This window comes from Dacryopinax primogenitus, assembly GCF_000292625.1.
Source record: "Dacryopinax primogenitus strain DJM-731 SS1 chromosome Unknown DACRYscaffold_12, whole genome shotgun sequence".
NCBI classification, from domain to species: Eukaryota; Fungi; Basidiomycota; class Dacrymycetes; order Dacrymycetales; family Dacrymycetaceae; genus Dacryopinax; species Dacryopinax primogenitus.
This window is the reverse complement of record NW_024467209.1, coordinates 476,036-497,239: the sequence shown is the minus strand read 5'-3', so window position 1 is coordinate 497,239 and position 21,204 is coordinate 476,036. Positions and strand designations below refer to the sequence as shown.

Sequence of the window (21,204 nt, the reverse complement as noted above, 5' to 3'; positions counted from 1 at the left end):
TTTGGTATACTCGTTTCTATGTAAAGTGAGTGACACTGGAATGTTCATCAATGAGAATTTTCAATTCCCTGTGGACGACGGCAATACCTGCAATAACTGAGATCATGCCCATTCAGGGGCTGTGTCTGATACATGGAGAGCAGATCCAAAGAACCACTTTTGATGCTTGGCTGTGCTTTGTGATCAAAACAGGCATGTGAGAAGGAAAGGTTTATTGCACCAGACAACAGGAATAACCCTGTCAACCCCTTGCCCTCCAATCAGATGAAGATCCTGGGTTGGCAGCCAGGTCTATAGCCTGGTAGGTGGGATGGTGTACATCAGGTTCAAAAATGATGTTCACAGAGAGCAATCATGCTGTCCTGGCAACTGGGATTGCCTGAAACATCTGGGCTACTCAAGGGAACAATTGTGCTTCAATTGGAAACTGATCAAGTGTTTAGATAGAGAGAAAAACTCTTCCATCCATACTTCACCAGTTTGCAAAAGATATGTGCCTGCTTAGCAGCATAAGCTGACCAGCCCTGGTTTTCCATGTGGGTGGACCAGGTGATTGCGGATGCTCCCCAGACCACACTGTAATACTTGAAGAAGCAGATGGCCCACTTCATCTCCACTTCCAAGAGTTCTACTTCCTCTTGGCCCCGTTGTATGGCTGCATAAGAATGCCACCACATAACTGAATCCACTGGTGGAACGTCTCAGTTTCACTGTAGTGAATGTGAGCTTAGACTGACCAGTGTCACTCCATTTGTCCTCTGCCTGTGCCAAAACAGGCCCCTGACCCAAACATAACCCATGTATCCACTATATGTGAGGTGATGTCTGCATAGTACCTGTCTTTGCATCAAAATGGTGAGTTTCAATATGAAAGTCTTCCAGTGAGTGGTATCTCGGATCATTGGCCAATAGCCCTAGGCTAATCATGGCATTCCTTGCACATCAATAGAAATTCACATGGTGTTTCACCAAACAATGCTGAATGTCCATGGTCTGTTATGCTCTGGTCTTCAGCCCCACTGCCAATGCATTGGTCCTGATCTTGTCTCTAAAAAGGTATTGCAACTTCATTGCTTCGATCATCTGGCCAATTGCATGTTCTGCCTGTGCCTTCCTCAATCTCATTTTGATGTGAGTGAAGTGTTCCAGGTTCATTGTGGCTCTTGCTTGTGAATCGAAGTTTGATGGCAGACTGATTAAGTCAAGCTCAGGTAGACTCTCTACAGAAGTCATCGATATATTTGCCAATAACATCAGCATTTGACATTGTTGTTGAATGCACCATGCATGAAGCTGGGGCAGTAGACTGGCCCAGAGCCAGTCTGCTTCTGTATTGTCTGTGTCATCCCCACCCATATGCTTCAATTCTTTCAGTGTTTGTTGGATAACCAGCCTAGGATAGTTCAAGACCCCAACAAGAAAGTCTAATGTAAATTCTGCTTACAGACGCTCCTCTAGTGAAATCCCAAGCTGGATGAACAAGACAGAGTCCCCCATCTCTGCCCTTCCTATTGCTGCAGCAATAGAATCCAAGGTTGTTTGCTCTTCATCATGCATCTGGTCAGCTGCATGTCTTTGAGACAGTACTGACATTCTTTTAGTGTTTGACACCATTGTAGACAGGTTAAACACATCTGCTTCATCTGGAAATTGGTAAACGCTAAAGAATGTCCCATTGTTTCTCTCGAAGTATTCTGGTTGCTTCTTCCATTGGTGTATATGATGACCAAATGCAATGCTAGGATTGTCAAAGTATTCCTTGCAGTGTTGCAAATGGATCCTCGCAGAGATCATCCTTTGACATAGGAATGGTACTGCTTGCAATCATTAGACACTAAGCAGACAAGTGAGTTTTCAATTACTCACTCATATCTTGCTGTTTCTTCCAATTCCAGTTGACAAAGTGTGCTTCCAAGCAGTCCAAATGATGCCCAGGATTCATTTCCTTGGTGCTGCCCCTAAGTTGGTTATGCTCTGCCCAAGTTCTCTCAACTCCCTCACCGTCCACCCCAGCAGCTCCCTGTTTGAACAAGAGAGAGAAGTGATAACAACACTGCTTGCGATGAGCATATTTGTGCATTTTGGGCACAATGAACGTGATATGATCCCAGAGTGGCACCAGGTGAGGAAAATGTGATTTCATCCTTTCTTTCCACTTGGGAGACCACATGCTTGCCAAGTCATATGACAGATATATGACTGGAAAGGCCTCGGCCCCTGCAATAGCCCCTGCAAATGCATAATCAATGTTCAAGAACCTTGTCCATGTCAGGATAGTATATGAGATGCATTGAGAAATGGGCACACCTTTCCCCAACCTGCAAATCCACCATTCCACCCGGTCTGTATAAGCTGTGGCATAAGCAACTCCAGGAGTACATGCCAGAAGAGCAGTAACTGATGTTCCCCTGGAATAGCATGGATGTTTTAAACCCACTGCAAGTTTGAGCCTAAATACTGGACTCAGCAAAATTCTCAACCAATCCATCCCAGTAGATCCACTTACCAACTTCTTGTCTTCATGGGTCTGGATGTAGTTGCTGAAATGCACCTGGTATGGGAAAAATCCTTGACCATGCAGCAGACCCACATCATTGGTGTCAACATTTTTCTTTGTTGCCAAAAGAGGGTGAAGTTCCCATCTCCACCAAGATACAGTGCAACAAGGTGTCTGTTACTGACTTAGATGCTTGCATCCAAAAGAGGGATTCAGATAGTATGCATGGTTTGTCTGGGTCAGCCTGCACCAATTCTTCCTCAGAGATATTAATACTGAGCTGTGGGCATGCTGGACATAGTGGACTGCAAATTTGACTAGCCACAAATGGAGGAAGATTGTTGTTGACATTGTGTGCTTCCCCACAGTGCCAGGATGCCTCAAGGTCCATTCATATCTGGCTTGCACGGAGCAGCTCTCCATAATGATCATTGGTGGAGGCCAGGATGATGTTGCTAGTTTGCCTTACAAGTTTTGCATAGTAGTCATATGTGGACTTCTTCAAGCAGAGCCTGTGTAAGTGGAAATCCTTCATGATGGTAAAGCTGAAAGCTGTCTTTGGGTTGTCAAATGTCGCAGGGAAAAGGTTTGCACAAAGTAGCTGAATGTGGTGATTTGGTCCTCTGGGGCATTGACAGAATCCTGGTAAAATGTTGTGGATGCCATTGGCATGGATCACCACAAATGGTGTGGAGGGTGGCCTCAACGATGCAGGACAGGCTGTGCTGTTGTGCCTTAGACAAATGAGGAGGCCCAAGTCATGTAATGACTGATGAGCATAGAATTTGCCTTGCCATACTTCTGTCCAATGAAATGGATTGTGCACATGAGAAGTTACTTGACATGAACCCCACAGAGGGGGGGCTTGAAAACAGTCCCTGCATCTTGTCATGAGTTGCATGGGTTGACCACACCATGCGCAAGCAGCATTTGTTGTTCCTGCATAGTTCCAAACCAGTTCTTCAGTAATGATTGATTGTCTTGCTTTGAACTTTGATATAAAGTCAGAATACACCGGTACACATTGTTAGGAAGACTGACAAAGTGCTACAGACTTTTTACCTCTGTTTCACCCACTTTAACTGGCTCCTCCTGGATCTTAGCTTCGATGAGAGGAGGTGCAGGATGCTCCAACTCTAAGAATGTGCCAATGGGCACATTCTCAGAGTTCCCAGATTGTGGTTACAAGGAGAAGCAGGATTGTTGATGATAAGAATATTGGTATTCTTGCACTTCCTTGGACTCATGTTAGTCACTTATGTTCTGCACTGCAGGCAACAAGGATGAGAACCAATGTAGAGGTATCCTTCCTCCGAGAGTGCCTTCCTATCAATATCCTGCCATTTCTTGACACTGATTGAGTGAGATACTGGCACCAAAAAAGGCAGTCAGCAGGACACCACGTGAAAAGCCCAACACTTTTCCTGCCACTTAGGACCCTTGGTTCTCTCCATGTTCCTCCTACACAGCTGCTGTAATCATCAGTTACATGAATGCAAAGGGGCTGACACTTGTTTTAACCTCACACATTTTAATATTGTCAGTGTTCATACTCTTTCCTATGTGACTCCCAGGTCCCAATGCATCTTCCTTGTGATCCACGCACCAATAGCTCTATAAAATGCCCAGATTTCCTCTGCAGACTTGGACGACAATCACTGCCTGGTTGACACATGGTGCACTTCAAGGATGAGCACAGGCGATGGCTTTTGGAACATTTGCCTGCTTTTGGAGCTCATGCCAATAAACATCAAGGCAAAAAAATTGCCCACAGTATTGCAACTACATTCCAGGCTGATTTCCCCGATTATGTCCTGAAGAGAGAGGTCAATTCCGTTGACCAGGTATGTGTACTCTGTCTCTCATTAACTGATATGCACATTGATGTCATTGCTTCAAGCAAAACTACATCTTCTTGAAGAATAATTGAGCACACACTGCTGATCCCCTACAGAAGTTGCCTGTCCCTCATGCAAGACACACACCAGTTGTCAACCAAGCATGTGAACTAATGGCAACTGACATTCCCAACTTCTCTGATCAACTCACCAAACACGCAGTGAATGCCAGTAAAACTGTATTCCAAGCACAACCTGAGTTCTTGAAGATGTATTGGGAGAACAAACTGTCAGAAGAGTGACGCAGAGAATATCAGGATTGCACAGAACACCAGAGGGAACAGATGAAACAGTCAAACACAGTTGTTCAGGATACTTGAGGGTATGTTGACCTTATCACTCAATAACCTTGATTTAATTCATGAGCTAGGGCACTGGACACAATATTCAATACCATTGCCACCATTCAAAAAGCACTGCATGCATGCACTGGGTGGGTCTCCTTTACTTTAGCTGGAGGGGTTGACATGAGTGGGGCAAGAATGGCAACACTGTGAGTAGCCATAGCACACAAGCATTCAATGGATGAACACTCTGCAGTGTCAATACTGGCCAGACCCTAATGGACTTTGCTTCTCTGACTTCCATTTGCGATTCAATACTGATATTCATCATCCATGGGTGGACTTTGTGAAAACCACTGATTCGTGTCTTGTCTCAAACACACTGTTACTGTACTCATTCCTGATTTTCTAGTTCCATACTCTCCACATGATGCCACTGCCAGAGTCTTGCCCACTCTTCAGCAAAATACAAACAATTGCCCCATTCTTCTGCCACTGGATCCCACTTGGAATTGTTTGGAGATATCAGTTGTCTTATGCACCTTTTTGCAACACCTGCATGGTACTTGTTCATCCCTGTGCCCAGCAGATCCTGACATGTTGCATGTTAGAACACAAGATTGGGCAGTTGGAAATAGAATGGCCAATGGCCAGAGTCAAGCCTGGATGTCTCCTGTCCACAGTTTCCTTATTGGACCCTGAAGAAATGTCCTTTGTGGAGCTGCTCACCATGTACAAATTTGTTCACCAGCAACAAATTTGGCATGGCAAAGGGTTTAGCTTTTTTGAAAGCAGGGATCAATCACAGGCAAATCCTCAAACATTGTTCACCACTGTTCAGCTCACATTGACGGCTGTTCCCCCTGCCCCCATGGCCCTCGTTTCCAGGCCTGTAGAAGACCTGATCACACCAATAGCCCTGCCACAGTCATCAAATGCTCCAGTGTTCGAGTCTTTTGATCAGGATTTAGATCACTATTCCCTGGCTCCTGAGCCTCTAACTCCCCCCTGTCCTAGTTCTGATGATGAGTGCACTGGTCTACACTGTCAGAACAAGCCTGTTGGTGAGTGTATGCATCTCTCAAATGTATAATGTAGGTGTGCTCATTCAATTATCAATGCAGAAACGCAGATACTCTCTGTTGGGGCACAGGAGAGCACGTGTTCCCTTTGGAAAGGCTCCAAGAAGCAAAAAGCTTCATGCAAGGGGTCCTCTCAATGCTCAGGAAAACCAGCAAGAGGTTGAGGCAGGTATGATAATCTGAGCATCCCTTGTGCTCATGTTGATCATCCTGCACCTCAGGCCTCCCAAACAATCTATTTCGCAGCATGGTCCATACAAACTGAAGTAAATACAATGTGATAACCCATTACCATTACATGAGCTGACATGTGCAGGAGTCCATATCAAAGGCAGTTGCCCAATGCAGCATCAGTGGGACAGGGGTAGTGTACTGACAGGAGATGATGTGGGCATAACAAAAGAGACACACTTGGCTTGTCACATACACTAGCTATAACATCCACATTTAACCTTGTTCTTGGAACACCCATCTTCATAATCATTCCTGTAATGCAAATCTCCAAGCACATGGCATGCATGGAGATTTGCCCCCAACATGTGTCTGTTGCCCTTGATGTTTGGTGTCAACTGATGAAGTTCATATGGCACTTGTCAGCTACCATCAGGCACACCTTCATTGAGATCCTCCTCCTCCCGCAAAATCCAGTCACCAGTGTCTGACTGTTTGTCTTTGCCATGTTGAAACTGATTGATTGCTCTGCACATGTCAGTTTGACTGCCACAATCATGTCATTGATCTTCAGCAGTTTGGTAGGTAGGCAAAAAGGATCATCATCATCATCAACATACTCGTAGTGTCTGACAATCTCTTACCAAGGCTGCCACAATGGGGTATCCAGAATGGCCAACTTGCAAGATACCATAAAATCCACAGTATATAGTTTGGCAATGTCTGACACAAGGAGCGTCACCCCATTTGTACACTGCACAATTGGGGGATTGCTCAGTTCAGCCTGATCTCAACTGATATTAGATGGATACTATCTGGTCCCATCAAAATTCTTACCTGGGGCCAAATCTTTGAAGCAAAGTGTCCTGTCCCACATTCCAATGTTGATGGCCCACTGTGACATGATGGTCCATCAGTATGGGTGGTCATGACAACCCAGTAGGGGGATGTACTGAGTGATCCCGACGAGCATATGCTTCTGCTGCTTCAGTATTTTTGGAAGATGCCACCACTGACAATGCCTGCCCAAATTGATGTCTGTTCAAGCATTAAAACACATTCCTGTCTAGTACAAAGGCACAAGCACCCAGCCAGAAATTGAAATCGTTGTGCAAGAGAGCATTGCTGGCCTTCAGCAGAATATAATGGGGAGGGCAATCTGGCCAAGACTGTCAGGTTGGTGAGTGGGGGTTGATGGGAATTTTTTTGGCCACAGTAAAGTGATAGACACTGTAACTGGGGAGAGGAATGTGTGAACTGTTGGCCATTTGGAACGTTCTTGTTTCCAGGATGTTTGATAGGTCCCAAGGTGTGGGAGGTGGTCCATCATTAGTGAGTTGTACAGGGGAGGGGTTGAGCAACTGTGACTTATTGTGTGTGTCTCCCAATGAAGGAGGACGCTCAGGACAAGTGGATCCAGGCTCAAGCATGTGGAGACAATCACATATGCAGCTAGACTTGTGTCAGGATGGTACAAAACAAGTGGCCCCTATGATATACAGACTCTTAGACACCTCCCTGAGAAACAATACTATAACATGGTAAATTTACATCCACATATGGTGATATAGAAGAAGCACATGCTTCCAAGTCATCAGCCCCACTCAGGAAACTATTGACCATCACTTCCAAACAATTTTGGAACTGGCGGTGCAGTATGCAGCCAGTATGCCCAAATCCATGGGCATGTGAGGACTCAGGAGAGTCAGGGCCTATAGATCTGCCTTGACATGGGGATGAAACAGATTGCTTTTGTCCACCATTTGGACAAAGGGTTCCTCCAAGATGCAGTGGACACACAAGCGCATGCTGTTGACTTGGGCCCAACTGAGAGCATTTAATGCTGCCAGGGCCAGGCATTGGTGCAAAGGGGGGATGCTCATGCCAATAGATTGCTCTCTGGACATCTGGGATTGGCAGTGGTTGCAGAAGACAGGCAGATGCCTTAGATCTCAAAGTAAAGGACATTGTGCACCAGAGAGCATTGCAGGATAGATACGAGGCAGATGCTGGTCAGGGTGCCATTGTCACATAAGCACTGCCATCACTGTTCCAGCCTTTTCACAAGTATGACTGTGCCTGATCACATCCATATATGTGCAGTTGGTGGACAATAATGATAACATGGGAATTGTACTAATTGTGAAAGATACAGTGTATGATCATGTAGGTATTGTAATACAAATGCCCATGCAATAAGTGCCTACTTCTTCTGCCCATTGCTCATATTCTCCATGCTTGCTGCCTTAACATGCATGTCCTCATCAGCAAAAGTATTAATCTGGTGGTGCACCCCATGGAGGGTGATGTCATCTGGCTGGGATAGGATAACTCCCACTTTGGGCTCCAGTGCCAATGACTTGGAAGATGCAAGTTCACTTGAGGATTGGGAGCAACCATTGAGAGAAGGGGTGAGTGGAATGCCAATAGACACCTTTGACTGCTACAGATCAACATGAGCAGCTTGAGGGGCAGAGCAATAATGTGCTAATGTCAGGGCCTTCAAGAAGATTGCCACATTCCATGTGAGCAATAGATGCTGAAAGCGCCTCATCTTAGTCCTCCATAACGTCCAGAGGCACAGGAATACTCCAAATGGGACTGGCTGAACCTATGAAGCTGATTGATCTAATGATAACCATGCTACTCTCAATGAGGTGAGTGCAGGCTGCAAAGGAAGACCAGCACATGATATGCTTACCATATTCCCAAAACTTTGCAGTGAACATGTTTGCTGATCTTGATAATAGATAGTGGCGCAATTTTCTTCTTGGAGATGAGATTGTTCAAGTTGGTGGTCAGCATGATGGGAATGCTAGCAAATCCATCACTGATCTCCATCCTATTGTGTGATGAGAGATAGCCATTTTGAGTTGAGATGAGCGAACATACAAATACTGCTGGGAACTGAAACCAAGGTCATTCTCATCTCAAATACTGAGAACTTGCACAAAATGAGTGGGGATAGGTCAATTTGCTAATAGGGCTTCACATGTACCTCTCTCTTGAGGGAGACATACCTGGTAGTATTCAGGTAAGTCATGTTGATTTGCATCTGGGTCACGGTGCTTTCCTTACATATACAACCCCCTTGGTCATGTGGTCTGGGTACAGGCTTTTGGCAATAGAGACTAATGCTTACTACAAAGATGTGGCTATCTGTTTTCAATACATATTACATGGAGTGTTTCATGTCAACATCATAGTGACCATTTGCTCTGGACTGCATTTATTGATTAGTGACAGAGGATGTGGTAATGATCCCAGATGCTTGCATCGAGTAAACATGTCATGGGATATGGACTATAGGTCAACACAAGGTCAGCTGTGGAATATCAGAACAAATGCTAAAGGTGCATGCTATCATTAGGAGGCCTTGGAGGTAGACTCTGTACAGGAGGAACAATCTGTGCACTAGTGGACATCAGTATGGGATGGCAGGTCAAGAGGATTGGCAGATTACCTCATACATGCACATCAGGATAGGATAACAACTCTCCATCTCATAAACGAGGGCAGCTGCGATTTTCTGGATATCAGAAGCTGACATGTGTTGGAGGGAATGACTTGTAGTGTCTTGCTCAGTTTGATACCTTGATGCAGGATTGGGACATCAGAAGCTGAATGCACAAAGCTGCACAGATGGCCAAACCCAAGGACAGCATGTTTTGACATTGTAGCTTGGCTGTGACTTGGTTGATCATTTGAATGAAGAGTATGAGTTTCATTTGCCGAAGGCTGTCAATCCATCAGTGATGGAACAAGATTGTGGCTGCCATGGGGGTGAGGATGGCATTGAGAACCTATCTGGATAAAATACAGACCTGGGTCCATTGCCAATTGCAGGAACTGATGTGCAGGGTGTAACATCATAACTGTCACCAGAAGGGAGCAAGTTGAACATGATGTAGAGGTGCTGAGCAGAGGAGAGTTGGGCTGTGGGAGTGGCTGCCTGACAATGGCACTCCCTGAACCTTTGAGGCCAAGTGAGATTTGGTTGATAGTGCTTTGGGTTGTCACCTCAAGAGATGCAGCTTCTTTGGGGGGTCAGAGGTCCATGGCAACGTCAGAGAGTGCAATGGGGGGGTGAGCAGTGATCCAAAGCGACTTGAGCTCACCATCAATGGCCTGCCAGGAAGGGCCTGACAATGCAGAAGCTTTATTTGAGTAAGGAAGAAGTGTTAGATGTTGAGATATCAAATTTGAAAATGAGAATGTCATTAATGTTTATGTGTACATTCCTTGAATGTGATACTGAGAGGAAAGACATTGGGAAGGAAAGATTGTACCATCAACAATACCTCTGGAGCTAGCCTGTGCATGCTTTGTAAACCCATTGTTATGAAACAATGTTCCTCCAATCAACTCTATGAAATGATCCCCTATTGCAGATACTTGTGAAAAGGCGGAGGTTAGGGAGGACTTGTTAAATAATGTCTTTGTGGATCAGATTGGAATACCCTGTGACAGCAGTGTCAAGAGTCAACCATATCACAATATCAGTGCCTTCCTCATAAAAGTACACATGAAATGCCTCTGGTAAGTTGTCCAAGACATTGGGTAGGAAATACTGCACAGGAAGCCATCTCCCTGCATAAATTTCAAGCCAATTTGTCATTGAATCATGTTCTGACAGCTGGCTGGGATGCCAACTGTGGGTGGAGGGGCTTTGAGGGAAGTCAATGGACTGATCATGGACATTTGCCATGTCTTTGATTGGGTGAGGCCAATTGGAAGGAGGCAAGGGAGGATCATGTAAGAGTCTGGGGTGAGAACCCATGAGCGAATGCTCTGTTATTGTGGTTTGGGGAGTTGATGAGCTGGCGGATCTGAGGGTATTGGGAACAGAAAAGTTACAGAGAATGCCACCTATGACACACATGATCTCCTGAGATGGCAGAGCATCTTGGGTGGTAGGTACACTTTCAGCAATAGAAACTGGAGGAGACAGCATGATGGCAGCAAGTTGCATGTCTCCTGGCTGAATGGCCACTGGTGCAATGTTGGGATGCAGAGAAGATTGCATTGATGTTAAGCCACATTGAAAGGAAGCAATGACATTGACCATGCCATCTGGAAGAGTGATGTTGAAAGGCATGTCTAGGTGAGGCAGGAGGCCTGTTTGGTGGTATCATTGCTGCAACCCTATGATTAGTGAAGGGAGATGAATGAAATAGGCTGGGCTCACATAGGATCTCATAAATTGATAAACTAAGTTGTGCCTGACATGCACTGCATCCAAAGGCATCTGAGCACAGGCCTGACAGTTCAATTCTGTAATGATGATTGCAAATAAAATGTAGTGGAGACCATCTGCCGGTACCACATGCCAATCATCAATAACATCCATGGTGTCCTCCTCAGGAGGTTGAAAAAGGGCAAGACAAGCTGATTAGAGTGTTCATCAGCTATCTTTGCTAAATAAAATGTTTTTACACAGTGCAGCATGGACTCCCACTAGTCGCATCCATCTCCAGATCTGGTGAAACCCATGTCCCCATGATTGGACTTGTATGTGAGGAGGCGTTTCACTAAGCTGAGCAGAGAAGGTATTGGTTTTGAGGGATTGTAGGTGGCAAACCTGGCTATTCTGCATGGCAAGTGTTTGGGGGTCAGCCATGTTTCAAGTGTTATGACCACACACTCAGTTGAATGTTTGTGTTGTCTTTAACCCAGACATCGAGTGTGCCTGGTGCTATCCACACTGACACAATGCCTTTGCAGACTGTGTTGCAATGTGGCGAGAGACAATTTCTAGCATCGAGAAGCCTCCAAATGAGATATATCAGTGTTGCATCAGTGAAGAACCGGAGATTAGCAGATAGAAGATGTACAATGCTCTATTAATATTATATATATATATACATGTACAGAAGGAGTCCTTGTGTTTGTGTGATGTGGTAGGGTCCACCAACATACACAGACTGCCAGCAGTTTCTTTGACCTTGACCACATCGAGCTACCTGAGACTTAAACTGGTTGCCAGGACAGAAATCATTCTACCTCAGACTTAAACTGGTCACCAGGAGAGAAATCATCTGCTGATACTATCATGAGCACCACAGTGAGGGGTTCTTACTGATCCATCTAATGGTGCTAATAACTCAGGATTTACTGAGCAACATGGACCAGAGGAGAATTGATGAAGTGGTGGACCATGTCAAGAAGTACTTAGAGATGTCCGGTGCATGGAGGGGGTACCAACATATGCTGCACTGACATTGAGCATGCATCAGAGGAACAATTGCCCTCCCTGTATCAAGCAATATTGCCAGATCCTTGCCAAAAGATTGTTCTCAGTCGGACCCTCCATGCTGTGAGGCAGCATGAAACGTGGACAATGATGTTGTGCAACATATCTAACACTCCTCTGGGAAACATGGACAATATCTGGCACACACATGAGCTGGATGTGCTGCAAATGTTGCAGGTCAACTCTTCAACCTGGGTTGCACCTAAGACTGACAGGTGTGCTCCCAGGAGTGCGGAATCACCAGCAATCGTCTCTTGGCTTAGGTAGTCCAGGAGTTGGAGAGCAATTCAGACGCTGGTGGAGATTTCAGGATGGGAGTGTGAGGGAATGATGTTGGCATGACTGGGAATGGTGTTGCGGATTTGGCAACACTTGGATCGTGCCTGGTGAAGGCAGTCTCCATTTGGAGCCGAAGTTTTGTGTATGTAGGTAGGGGAAGAAGGAATGGACGGGCATGTGACCTGCGTCAAATCTAAAAGGAGTGAGAGTAAACATGCATTTGCTTGATTTCACACGACATTACACAGATGATGCAACCCTGGAATAAAATTGCTTAATACTAGTACAGCGTAGTATTCTGGATCTGGCAGTAACGTGCAGAGAATGGTTATTTGTATTGGAGTGGGTAATATGAGGTGTCATGAGCTACAATACAGTGTTTGTTAAGATAGAACCGTAGGCGATCATGTGTCTGAGTGCACATCAGGACTGAGCCCATCCTGATGTTCCAGTGCTTCATGTAGACGTTTGTTCTCCTCCTTCAACGCATCCATCTGACGTCTGAGAATAATGATGAGGTGCATTTTGCAAATTGATTCTTCTTCGAAAGCCTTGGCTTTATTGCGCCAAAACAAGGAGTCGGTGGACTGAGCATCAGCATCGAGCGCGAAATCGACAGGGCTAACCTCGACTTTAATCTACAAAATCAGAAGTTAGCATCGTGGTTACATGAGCTCATAAACCACACACCTCGTCGTCCATAGTCAAATCCACAACCTTCACCCTCTTTGCATTGTGGAGCGTTTCTGCAGATCGAGTCGGTGAACAGGAAGACGGTAGCGGGCTATAGGTACGCATACACCTTGGACATGTCGTTTTGTTCTCAAAAGAGTTTCTAGATCAATTACGGTCACCAGAGGAGTACCTGTTGGCACGCCCGGAGACATCTGCGGATCTCCAACAGAGATCAGCCTTCGGGTAGGAGCGATCGTTCCTACCGATCCGGTAGTTGGCACAACGGCCCCCAGCCGCGCCCGTACTGCGAGTCGCACGAGTTTTAGACGTTCGAGCCCGTGGAAGAGTCAGTGCGCTACTCCTCTTGTGCCCAAGGATCGGGCCGATGGCGGAGATCTTCGTTCGAACGGCGGATCGAAACAGCAACCCTCCGCGTCCCAACCAGGAGGGGAAGGAAGAAGCGTGACGACCAAGTCCATCACCGCGTCGAAGGCTGTCGCCAATGGTGGCCAGCCACAAGGCAGGCAAGCCTACGGCGGGCTGAACAAAAACAGCAAAGTAATCAGCATGCATCCTAATGCGAAGGTGTCTGTCCCAAACGCGAGCTCGAACATACAGGCTTCGACTTCATCCGAGTGCCAACCGAAGTCTTCATCCGCCACGACGGGGTCGTCCGCAGCCAACGGGCAATTGCCTGCTTCTGCGAATGCCGTCTCAACTGTCAAGACGACCCAACATTTCAACTTGTCCAACTTCATCACCGCTGCAGCCTTGGAACACGTGGAGCCCACTCGTATTGCATTCTCAGAGCTGAACGCAGGCCTACGCTTTGATTGGACGACATATGGACGCATATACGAGATCAGCGGGCCCCATCGCTAGAAAAACGAGACGAGGGAAGGCTTTGTTCTAACTTTGAAGATTGTGGATAAGGATGGGGTATGTCTATAACGTCAATGACTTGATGAGCTACGCTAACATTATGCAGAATAAGATGCTCGTCGGCTCGTTTGACCCCGTCGCGATTGAACGCGTAATGGCCGAGGCTGTTGTGGGAAAGGTGAGAGGTGATCTGATATTGCGGGGCGGGATGTTACTCACGTAGCGTGCATCAGGTGATGGAAACTAAGCAACGTGCGAGTCTGTCCAGTGAAGGAAGAATTTTTCCAGCCGGACATCTTGCCTTTGCAAATGATGTTGAAGTACAATTCCACTTTCTCCTTCCCAAATTCTGTACGTCCAAGTGGCTCGAAAGGGGGACATTTCACTGACTGGTTCTTAGGACTTCGAGATACCAGCAATGCCCATGCAATTGACAGGCATTCACCTGCTCCGTGGCCTGGAGTTCAAGTCCCGCGTGAACGTTCTGGGTGTGGTTCTGCATGTAGGGCAGGTGGCTTCCTTTTCCAAGAAAAAGCGTGTCGCTGGTGAAGAAGCCGAAGGTGATGAAGGAGATGATACGGCGGAACGCCGCCGCCTAGAAGTGCAGCTAGTGGACAGATCGCTCTTCGTTGTCCGTTTGACTCTGTGGGATCAAAAAGCAGACGACTTCAAGGCCAAGCGCGGGGACGTTTTGTTGCTGAAAAAAGTTGTTGTGGTGAATCATGGTGGTGTAAGCTTGAACGCTTACAAGTTCACCAAACTGGATTTCGAACCCAATATTAGTGGGGTGACCGAGTTGAAGGACTGGTAAGTCAAGGTACTACACGCGAATTATTATTGACGATGCTCCAGGTACAGCGCATTGCCGGAAGATCCTGGGTTGAAACACGTGTCTTCTGGTTACAGTGCTTCTGCTGGCCTACGGGACGGCATTGTTCCGCGATCATCACCGTTATGTATCAAGGACGTGCTGGAGTCCAACCTCGGTCATGGTGCGAGAGTTGATACGTTCCACTTGGAAGAAGCGATTACCGGTTTTGACTGTCAAACTCTCTACGAAAGATGCCGGCACCCAGACTGCAACAGGAGCCTGGAAAATCGTGAGCATGCTTGTGACATCGCCAGTCATGCAGTTCAGTCGGAGGACGACGGTGAAAAGCGTTGGTGGTGAGTAGTGAAGCAAGATGGTTGCCAGACGGTCTACTTAATCTTACAAAGTTATAAGCTGGTGATGACGGTAGGGACGAAGGCCAAGGAAATGCTCAAAATTATGGCCTTCTCGCCTGTGGCGAACGAAATTCTGAATGAAGCTCCGGAGGAATTGGTGAAAATGAGAGTAGGTGTCTTCCACAAAAGTCCCAAGACGTAGCTGAAGCAACATAGGACAATAACGAAGGCGGGTATGAGGCACTATTATCCTCCCAGCTTGGGACAATCTACAAATTCACTGTTCAAGCTCGCACTCGGCGCTGGAAGGTACCGTTCATCCTGTGAGAGCTGAAACGCGGCACTAATATTGAATAGAATTTTGACACCGGGAAGTTTTATACGGAACTGCAGTACCACGTCGTCGCCGCTCACCTGAAAGAGGAAGACGAAGAAGAACAGCCCGTGGAAGAGGTGGAGGATGAGGGGGACGGGGACGGGGAGGAGGAGAATGTGGGGGCGAAATGGTCCTATGAGTTCTGAGAAGATTGTCTGCCCATTAGTCTGCTACGATAGATTACGCTTATGATTGTACAACTATGCAAACGTTACACCTGCCACCCATACTACGGACACCTATACCGGATATCCTGAGATTATCCGGCGGATTATCTCACGGAACGCTCGAGATTATCCCGAAGCGACCGTATGCAGAGCGCCCAGGGATTATCCAGTTTGGCGCTCTTAGAGCGTCTAGGATGATCCAAATCGACTGAGTCGGCTGATACGCCAAGGGATCGGAGCGGCAAATACGTTCCATGCGGCATGGGCAAGAATAGCCACGTGGAGAAAGGACCGCATTATTGCGATTGGGAAAGTGAGGTAGGGATCGTAAGAAGTCGTAAGGATTGCAGAGGAGTTTAGTTAGTGTGTAATGGGACTGGTATATGCATGAACATTGTATAACGGTGGCAATGGAACGACGTACTGGCCAGCACCCAATAAGAGCTCGATATTAGGGAAGGAATCAAGACAAGGCTGCGCGAGAGGTCAGTCTTCCAAAGCCTGAGAGGGGAAAGTGACCACTTACTGTCCGGCACCTTAAACAAGGAGATACGAGAGTGGTGTGTGGGTGCCATCGATTGTAGACAGACGGTTTTATACTCCCGCGGGGAAAAAAGCTTGGCCCTTGCCTTTGATTTCCTTCCCATGTTTCATTTATTTTATGGGGCGACACCATTCCTCTCTTCCGGCACCGAGGAGATAACTTCCTGCCCGTGTTTCATGTTTGATTTTATGACACTATTCCTCTCCGTTTTCCTTTGCCTTGTCAATTGAACGAGGCATCGAAGGTTCCAGAATATCGACCACTGGTGGTTGTGAATGTGCGGGGAAATGGTCCTCCTGGCGACATGCATTGCCATCGACTCCACAGCGCGGGCAAAAGTCTGGGCAAGAGAGCACATGAGCGCATCAGGGCGGACAAGGTTGCTAATTCGCATTCGGCCTCATTATTTGACTAAGCCCGAGCTGGGGGTATGCAGAACTCCAGGGTCGCCTCATGGGGAAATTTAAGTCACCGCTATAGCATGGTAGAAAGAAAATGTACAAACAAGCTGAAGAGATCTTCAGTTCACTTGCGGGATTCACCGGTATGACGAGCAATCGATCACCAGTTTGCCACTCTAGCGGGATCGGCAGAGCGAGGTCGTCGTATGGTGCGTATCCAACAATGGCTTGAATTCGTTGAATTTGAATTTGGGTCGTAAACATGAGGGTCCCCCTGTCTCATACTGCATACCCAAACCCACAGCCTTCCTACGTCTGTGGCCGGTCCATATCGATCTTCCATCCCGCAAGTGGACGGATCCCATACCCATCCCTCTCGCGTTTCAACAACCTCCCCATAGCCGCCCATGCAATCATGACGGCGTTATCTGTGCATAGCTCCAGGGGTGGATAGAACACTTGCAGAGGTTCTCCTGTACCTGCATGTGCGGCTTCTGCTGCTAGGGGCAGTCTACGCTTACGTGAGCCGGGATGCTTACACACGTTGTATGGCGCCACTGTACCGGGTTCGGAGGTAGAGGTTAGTTGCCACCCCACCGGAGGCGACTACTGCTCTCGGCTGGACGCCTCGTACTCGACACTCCTTAACAGCGCGAGCGAGCTTGTCCTCGAGTTGCATTACAGCCGCTTGCTGGAATCTGCTCTAGTTAGACGTGCACATGTGTAAGAAAGAACAGGCGAACCTAGCCGCTATGTCTGCTCGTGTTCTGTCCGATAGCTCGCCTGAGCGCTGTTTGTGGTCGATAATCCGCTTTGTGGCTGCTCTCAGACCGCAGAACGAGAATTCGAGTTGCCCTGGCATCATCGTGGGTAGCGTAATTGAGGGATCTAGAGTATCGGAGGTGCTGGCGAGGTGTTCCAGCGCGGCACCAAGTCCCCGCTTGCCCCATTCCAGACCGAGAAGAGCAGCTACGCGGTCAAAGGTCTCCCTGCCCAAACGTAGGTTAAGAGTGCAGAGGGTTCGAGTGAGAAGCAACACACCCAATAGCCTCATCCGCCGTCTGGGCGATAAGTTCAAATTTGTCCTCGCTGTGTACTAACACAAGCATCGTATGGCCTCCACTGACAAGCAGCGTCAGATGCGGAAAGGGCGGCACCTCAGGATTTGTCAAGGTGACCGTCAACGCGTGTGCTCGCTGGTTTCGTCAGCCACTGCCGAGGAGGACGTGAACAGAGCACACCATGTGGTTCACGCCTACCAAAGGTTTTTCCAGAGCGATCGCAAGTGTCTTTGCGGCGTTGCAGGCTACAGCTAAGCAGCCACCCATGCCTGGTCCTTGGGTAAAAGCGATTGCGTCGATGTCGTTCATCTGCATCTGTGCTGTGTCCAGAGCGCGTCGTACTGTGAACGGCATCTGTTCTGTATGGGATAATATGGCGAGATGCGGATGGATGCCTGCATATATCTGGTGTCTGCTTCGTGTGAGCGCAGGATGTAGCTAGATGAGAGGACTCACATGTGGTTCTGCTTGAGGACGATGTTAGAGTGGATGGTTCTGTTGGAAGATACGATGGCAGCGCATGTATCGTCTGCGGACGATTCGAGGGCAAGAACGACAAATGGCTTTGAACATGATGGAGAGGAGAAGAGTCTGCTCAAACGTCCACGGGAGACAGTAGACAGTTGTCTGTATGCGATCATTGACTGATGGTGGCGACCGTCGAAGATGTCAACGTGCACACGACCTTGAATGCGTCGACCCCGTCCATGGCCCCAACTCCTCTTCTCAACATCGTCCACTCTCCCACCAAAGGCCGTTGTATCTACCCAACCACCCCCCTCTCCTCCGGCGCAGCAGTGCTCCACGCCCTCCCCTACGCGCTAGGCGTCCTCCCCTCCCACCGCAAGCGCCTCTGTGCCTACCTCCCCTGCTCCCTCCCAACAACAAGCTACTACACCACCTCCTGCTCGGGGTGCGGGGCAGTGTTCTACTGCTCTATAGACTGCAAGAGGGGGAACGAGGAGAAGCATAGCTGGATATGCGCTGGGCTGAGGAGGCTGAAGGGGTGGGCAAAGGACAGGCATATAGCAGGTATGATGGTGCTTGTGCTGGAAGTGCTCGCGCAGGCAAAAGTGGACGGCTCTCCCTGCGCATTGGAAGCAGATGCGGACAGTGAGCTGAGGGCAGAAGCCTTCCGAGCCGTCTACAGCATGGAGGACGCTGACGTGCCCGTGCCCGTGCCCGACAAACCAACGTTCGCCCAAGTCCTGGCACTCCAGTCCCACCTCTCCTCCTGGTCTGCAGAAGACATGCGTACATGGACACAGCACACCCACTTCCTGCACTCCCTGTTCTCCGGTTGCTTGCCTGGGCTCTTACCTGCCGAGTGGGGGCTGGGGGAGGTGCTCGATCTGGTTAGCAAGTTGGAGAGTAACTCTTTCGGCCTGTTTGCGGGGGATTCTAACCCTATCCGGGCGGTGCGATCCGCTGCTGGGAAAGTAGAATTACAGCCAGTGGGAGAAGGAGGAAGAGGAAGATGGACATGGACATGGACGGGGAGGGGGCTAGGACTAGAACAGGGACAGGGAGGGCCAAAGCATGTTTTGCCAGAGGCGTATATTCTCACGCTTCGGGGTTTAACCATTCCTGCAGACCGAACTTGCGTGCAGACCCGCTCACGGCGGTTGAGCTGTTCGCCTGTCCCTCCCTACCCTTGGCCGGGCTCTCACACGCGCAGGAAGAGGAGGGAGAAGAGGCAGCAGGGGAGGCGGAGAAAATCCGAACAGTCGGCCTCGGGTACCCGCTCAGCTTCACACTCATCCGCGACGTGGAAGAGGAAGAGGAACTGACCATCTCCTACGTCTCCCTGGACTTGCCACGCGCGCGGAGGAGAGCGGTGTTGAGCGGGGAATGGTACTTTGACTGTGGGTGTGGGAGATGTTTGGAGGAACGGAGGGGGAGGGGTAGGGGTAGGGGTAGTGTTGAGAGGGTTGAGGGGGTCGGTTGAGGGGGTTGTAGAATGCACGTTGTAGGATGTAGTTTGTACGTTGTACGTTGTAGGCTGTAGCTGTAGGATGGTGTACATGCATAACCGATGATGATTATGCTCGTGCGAACTACGCTCTGGGCAGACACAACGAGGAGAGGAAAACAGAGATGGAGATGAAGAGGAAGAGAGAGAGAGAGAAAGGGAAATGGAGAGAGAGTTCGTGCATGCGGCCTTGCCCGCTACCGCTAGAAAGAGAGCTCGAAGCGATGGAAGCGCTGGAGCCGATCGACAGTCGAGGATCAACAGTTGAGGCGAAGGATGGATGGATGGATGGAAGGAGAAGAGAACAGTGGTTGATGCGATGGCGATGGGTTGCGAGACGAGTTCGAGTTCGAGTTCGAAGTTCCGAGTTCGGGAAGCGTGGACATGGTGGGATTGGGGATGCGAGGACGGCGGTCCGCAACGACAAGGTCGACAGCGAAGGGAAAGCTCGAGCCGACATGGACATAGGACGTAGAACGTTGAACTCGGTCGGGAGATGGGGAGGACCAGATCGCCTCAAAGGATCACACAACACCCGCTCCTTTCCTCTCTCTCCAACCTCCGTCCCAAACTCGGGATCTCCCCACTCCTCCTCCTCCCCCCCGTACCCCCCGCCCCACCCGCCCCTTCGCGCATGAGCATCGCCGCCCGTGTAGCAGCCTCGAAAACGTCGTCCACGCCCTCGTTCTTGAGCGACGAACACTCTTTGTACGCTCTTGCTCCGATGTCGGATGCCATCTGTTCCCCGCGCACGCGGAGGATGTACGGGTAGTTGACCCCCGAGGCGGGGTGGACAGGCGCGTCGGGTGGGCGGAGATCGGCTTTGCACCCGACGAGGATGACGGGAACTTGTGGTCCACAGATAGAGCGTACTTCTTCGATCCACTGGGGTGTGTTAGCCAGATCATATCAGAGGGTACAGGGTGGAGGACAGGGATGGAAGGGGGGACGCACTTTGACGGAAACGTTCTCGAGAGAATCGGGAGTGTCGATGGCGAAGGCGATGAGAATTACATGACTTTTGGAGTAGGATAACGGGCGAAGGCGCTGGATCCCATTAGCACAGATCTGGAATAGCACGTTTCCCAGTAGCACACGCACCTCGTACTCTTCCTGTCCTCTGTACGTACACGTCTATCAGCAACAGCAAGGCACAGAACAGAAGGAAGGGACTGACGCAGTATCCCACAAAGCGAGCTGTACAGGCTTCCCATCAAGCCGTATTTCCGCTACGTAGTTCTCAAATATCGCTAGTAGAGTGCGGGGTAAACGATGAGCATGAGTCGGCACGGGTTGGGGAGTAAAGAGGGTGAGAGAAAGGTGGAATTGGGGTGCTCCCTCATGCTGGGAGTGGGATAAGAGGAAGAAGGGGAGGGGGACGTACTAGGCTCGTACTCTTTTGGGAATTCGCCCATGGCGAATACGCATAAAAGGCTGTCTAAAGTCAGTATTTATTGCATTTGGGAAAGAGCAGGTCGGGGTCGAACTCCCCCCC

General features: G+C 48.7%; 7 protein-coding genes across 7 annotated transcripts in view; 2 read left to right on the top strand and 5 right to left on the bottom strand.

Annotated features, from left to right (window-relative positions):
- Positions 1-1,858: 1,858 nt before the first annotated feature.
- Positions 1,859-2,420, bottom strand: DACRYDRAFT_53941 (uncharacterized protein; the record flags this gene model as incomplete). The annotated part of the gene is made up of 2 exons (XM_040775216.1): positions 1,859-2,258; positions 2,308-2,420. 2 exons carry the CDS (start codon positions 2,418-2,420, stop codon positions 1,859-1,861), a joined length of 513 nt encoding a protein of 170 aa, XP_040627545.1.
- Positions 2,421-2,888: 468 nt separating this feature from the next.
- DACRYDRAFT_53864 (uncharacterized protein) lies at positions 2,889-3,437 on the bottom strand (the record flags this gene model as incomplete). The annotated part of the gene is made up of 1 exon (XM_040775208.1): positions 2,889-3,437. A coding segment is annotated over one exon (549 nt), but the record flags the coding sequence as incomplete, so codon positions are not given.
- A 4,698-nt stretch (positions 3,438-8,135) lies between these two features.
- Positions 8,136-8,975, bottom strand: DACRYDRAFT_16624 (uncharacterized protein; the record flags this gene model as incomplete). The annotated part of the gene is made up of 3 exons (XM_040771210.1): positions 8,136-8,310; positions 8,634-8,774; positions 8,953-8,975. 3 exons carry the CDS (start codon positions 8,973-8,975, stop codon positions 8,136-8,138), a joined length of 339 nt encoding a protein of 112 aa, XP_040627543.1.
- Positions 8,976-13,207: 4,232 nt separating this feature from the next.
- Positions 13,208-15,770, top strand: DACRYDRAFT_23052 (uncharacterized protein; the record flags this gene model as incomplete). Its single annotated transcript, XM_040773069.1, has 10 exons — positions 13,208-13,254; positions 13,304-13,919; positions 14,022-14,078; positions 14,128-14,206; positions 14,281-14,372; positions 14,422-14,832; positions 14,874-15,188; positions 15,247-15,357; positions 15,405-15,497; positions 15,546-15,770. Coding segments are annotated over 6 exons (1,302 nt in total), but the record flags the coding sequence as incomplete, so codon positions are not given.
- A 1,215-nt stretch (positions 15,771-16,985) lies between these two features.
- On the bottom strand, positions 16,986-18,378 carry DACRYDRAFT_54265 (peptidase M22 glycoprotease; the record flags this gene model as incomplete). The annotated part of the gene is made up of 6 exons (XM_040775241.1): positions 16,986-17,176; positions 17,235-17,374; positions 17,420-17,661; positions 17,714-17,872; positions 17,918-18,149; positions 18,194-18,378. 6 exons carry the CDS (start codon positions 18,376-18,378, stop codon positions 16,986-16,988), a joined length of 1,149 nt encoding a protein of 382 aa, XP_040627541.1.
- Positions 18,379-18,444: 66 nt separating this feature from the next.
- Positions 18,445-19,685, top strand: DACRYDRAFT_108715 (uncharacterized protein; the record flags this gene model as incomplete). The annotated part of the gene is made up of 2 exons (XM_040768712.1): positions 18,445-19,292; positions 19,331-19,685. 2 exons carry the CDS (start codon positions 18,445-18,447, stop codon positions 19,683-19,685), a joined length of 1,203 nt encoding a protein of 400 aa, XP_040627540.1.
- A 540-nt stretch (positions 19,686-20,225) lies between these two features.
- Positions 20,226-21,204, bottom strand: part of DACRYDRAFT_53924 (uncharacterized protein) — a gene marked incomplete at both ends in the record, with an annotated part of 1,393 nt that continues 414 nt past the window's right edge. The window contains 5 exons of the mRNA XM_040775214.1: positions 20,226-20,594; positions 20,664-20,756; positions 20,811-20,829; positions 20,887-20,959; positions 21,094-21,143. Of these exons, the coding sequence (XP_040627539.1) occupies positions 20,226-20,594; positions 20,664-20,756; positions 20,811-20,829; positions 20,887-20,959; positions 21,094-21,143 (604 nt within the window). The remainder of the gene's footprint in view (positions 20,595-20,663; positions 20,757-20,810; positions 20,830-20,886; positions 20,960-21,093; positions 21,144-21,204) is intronic.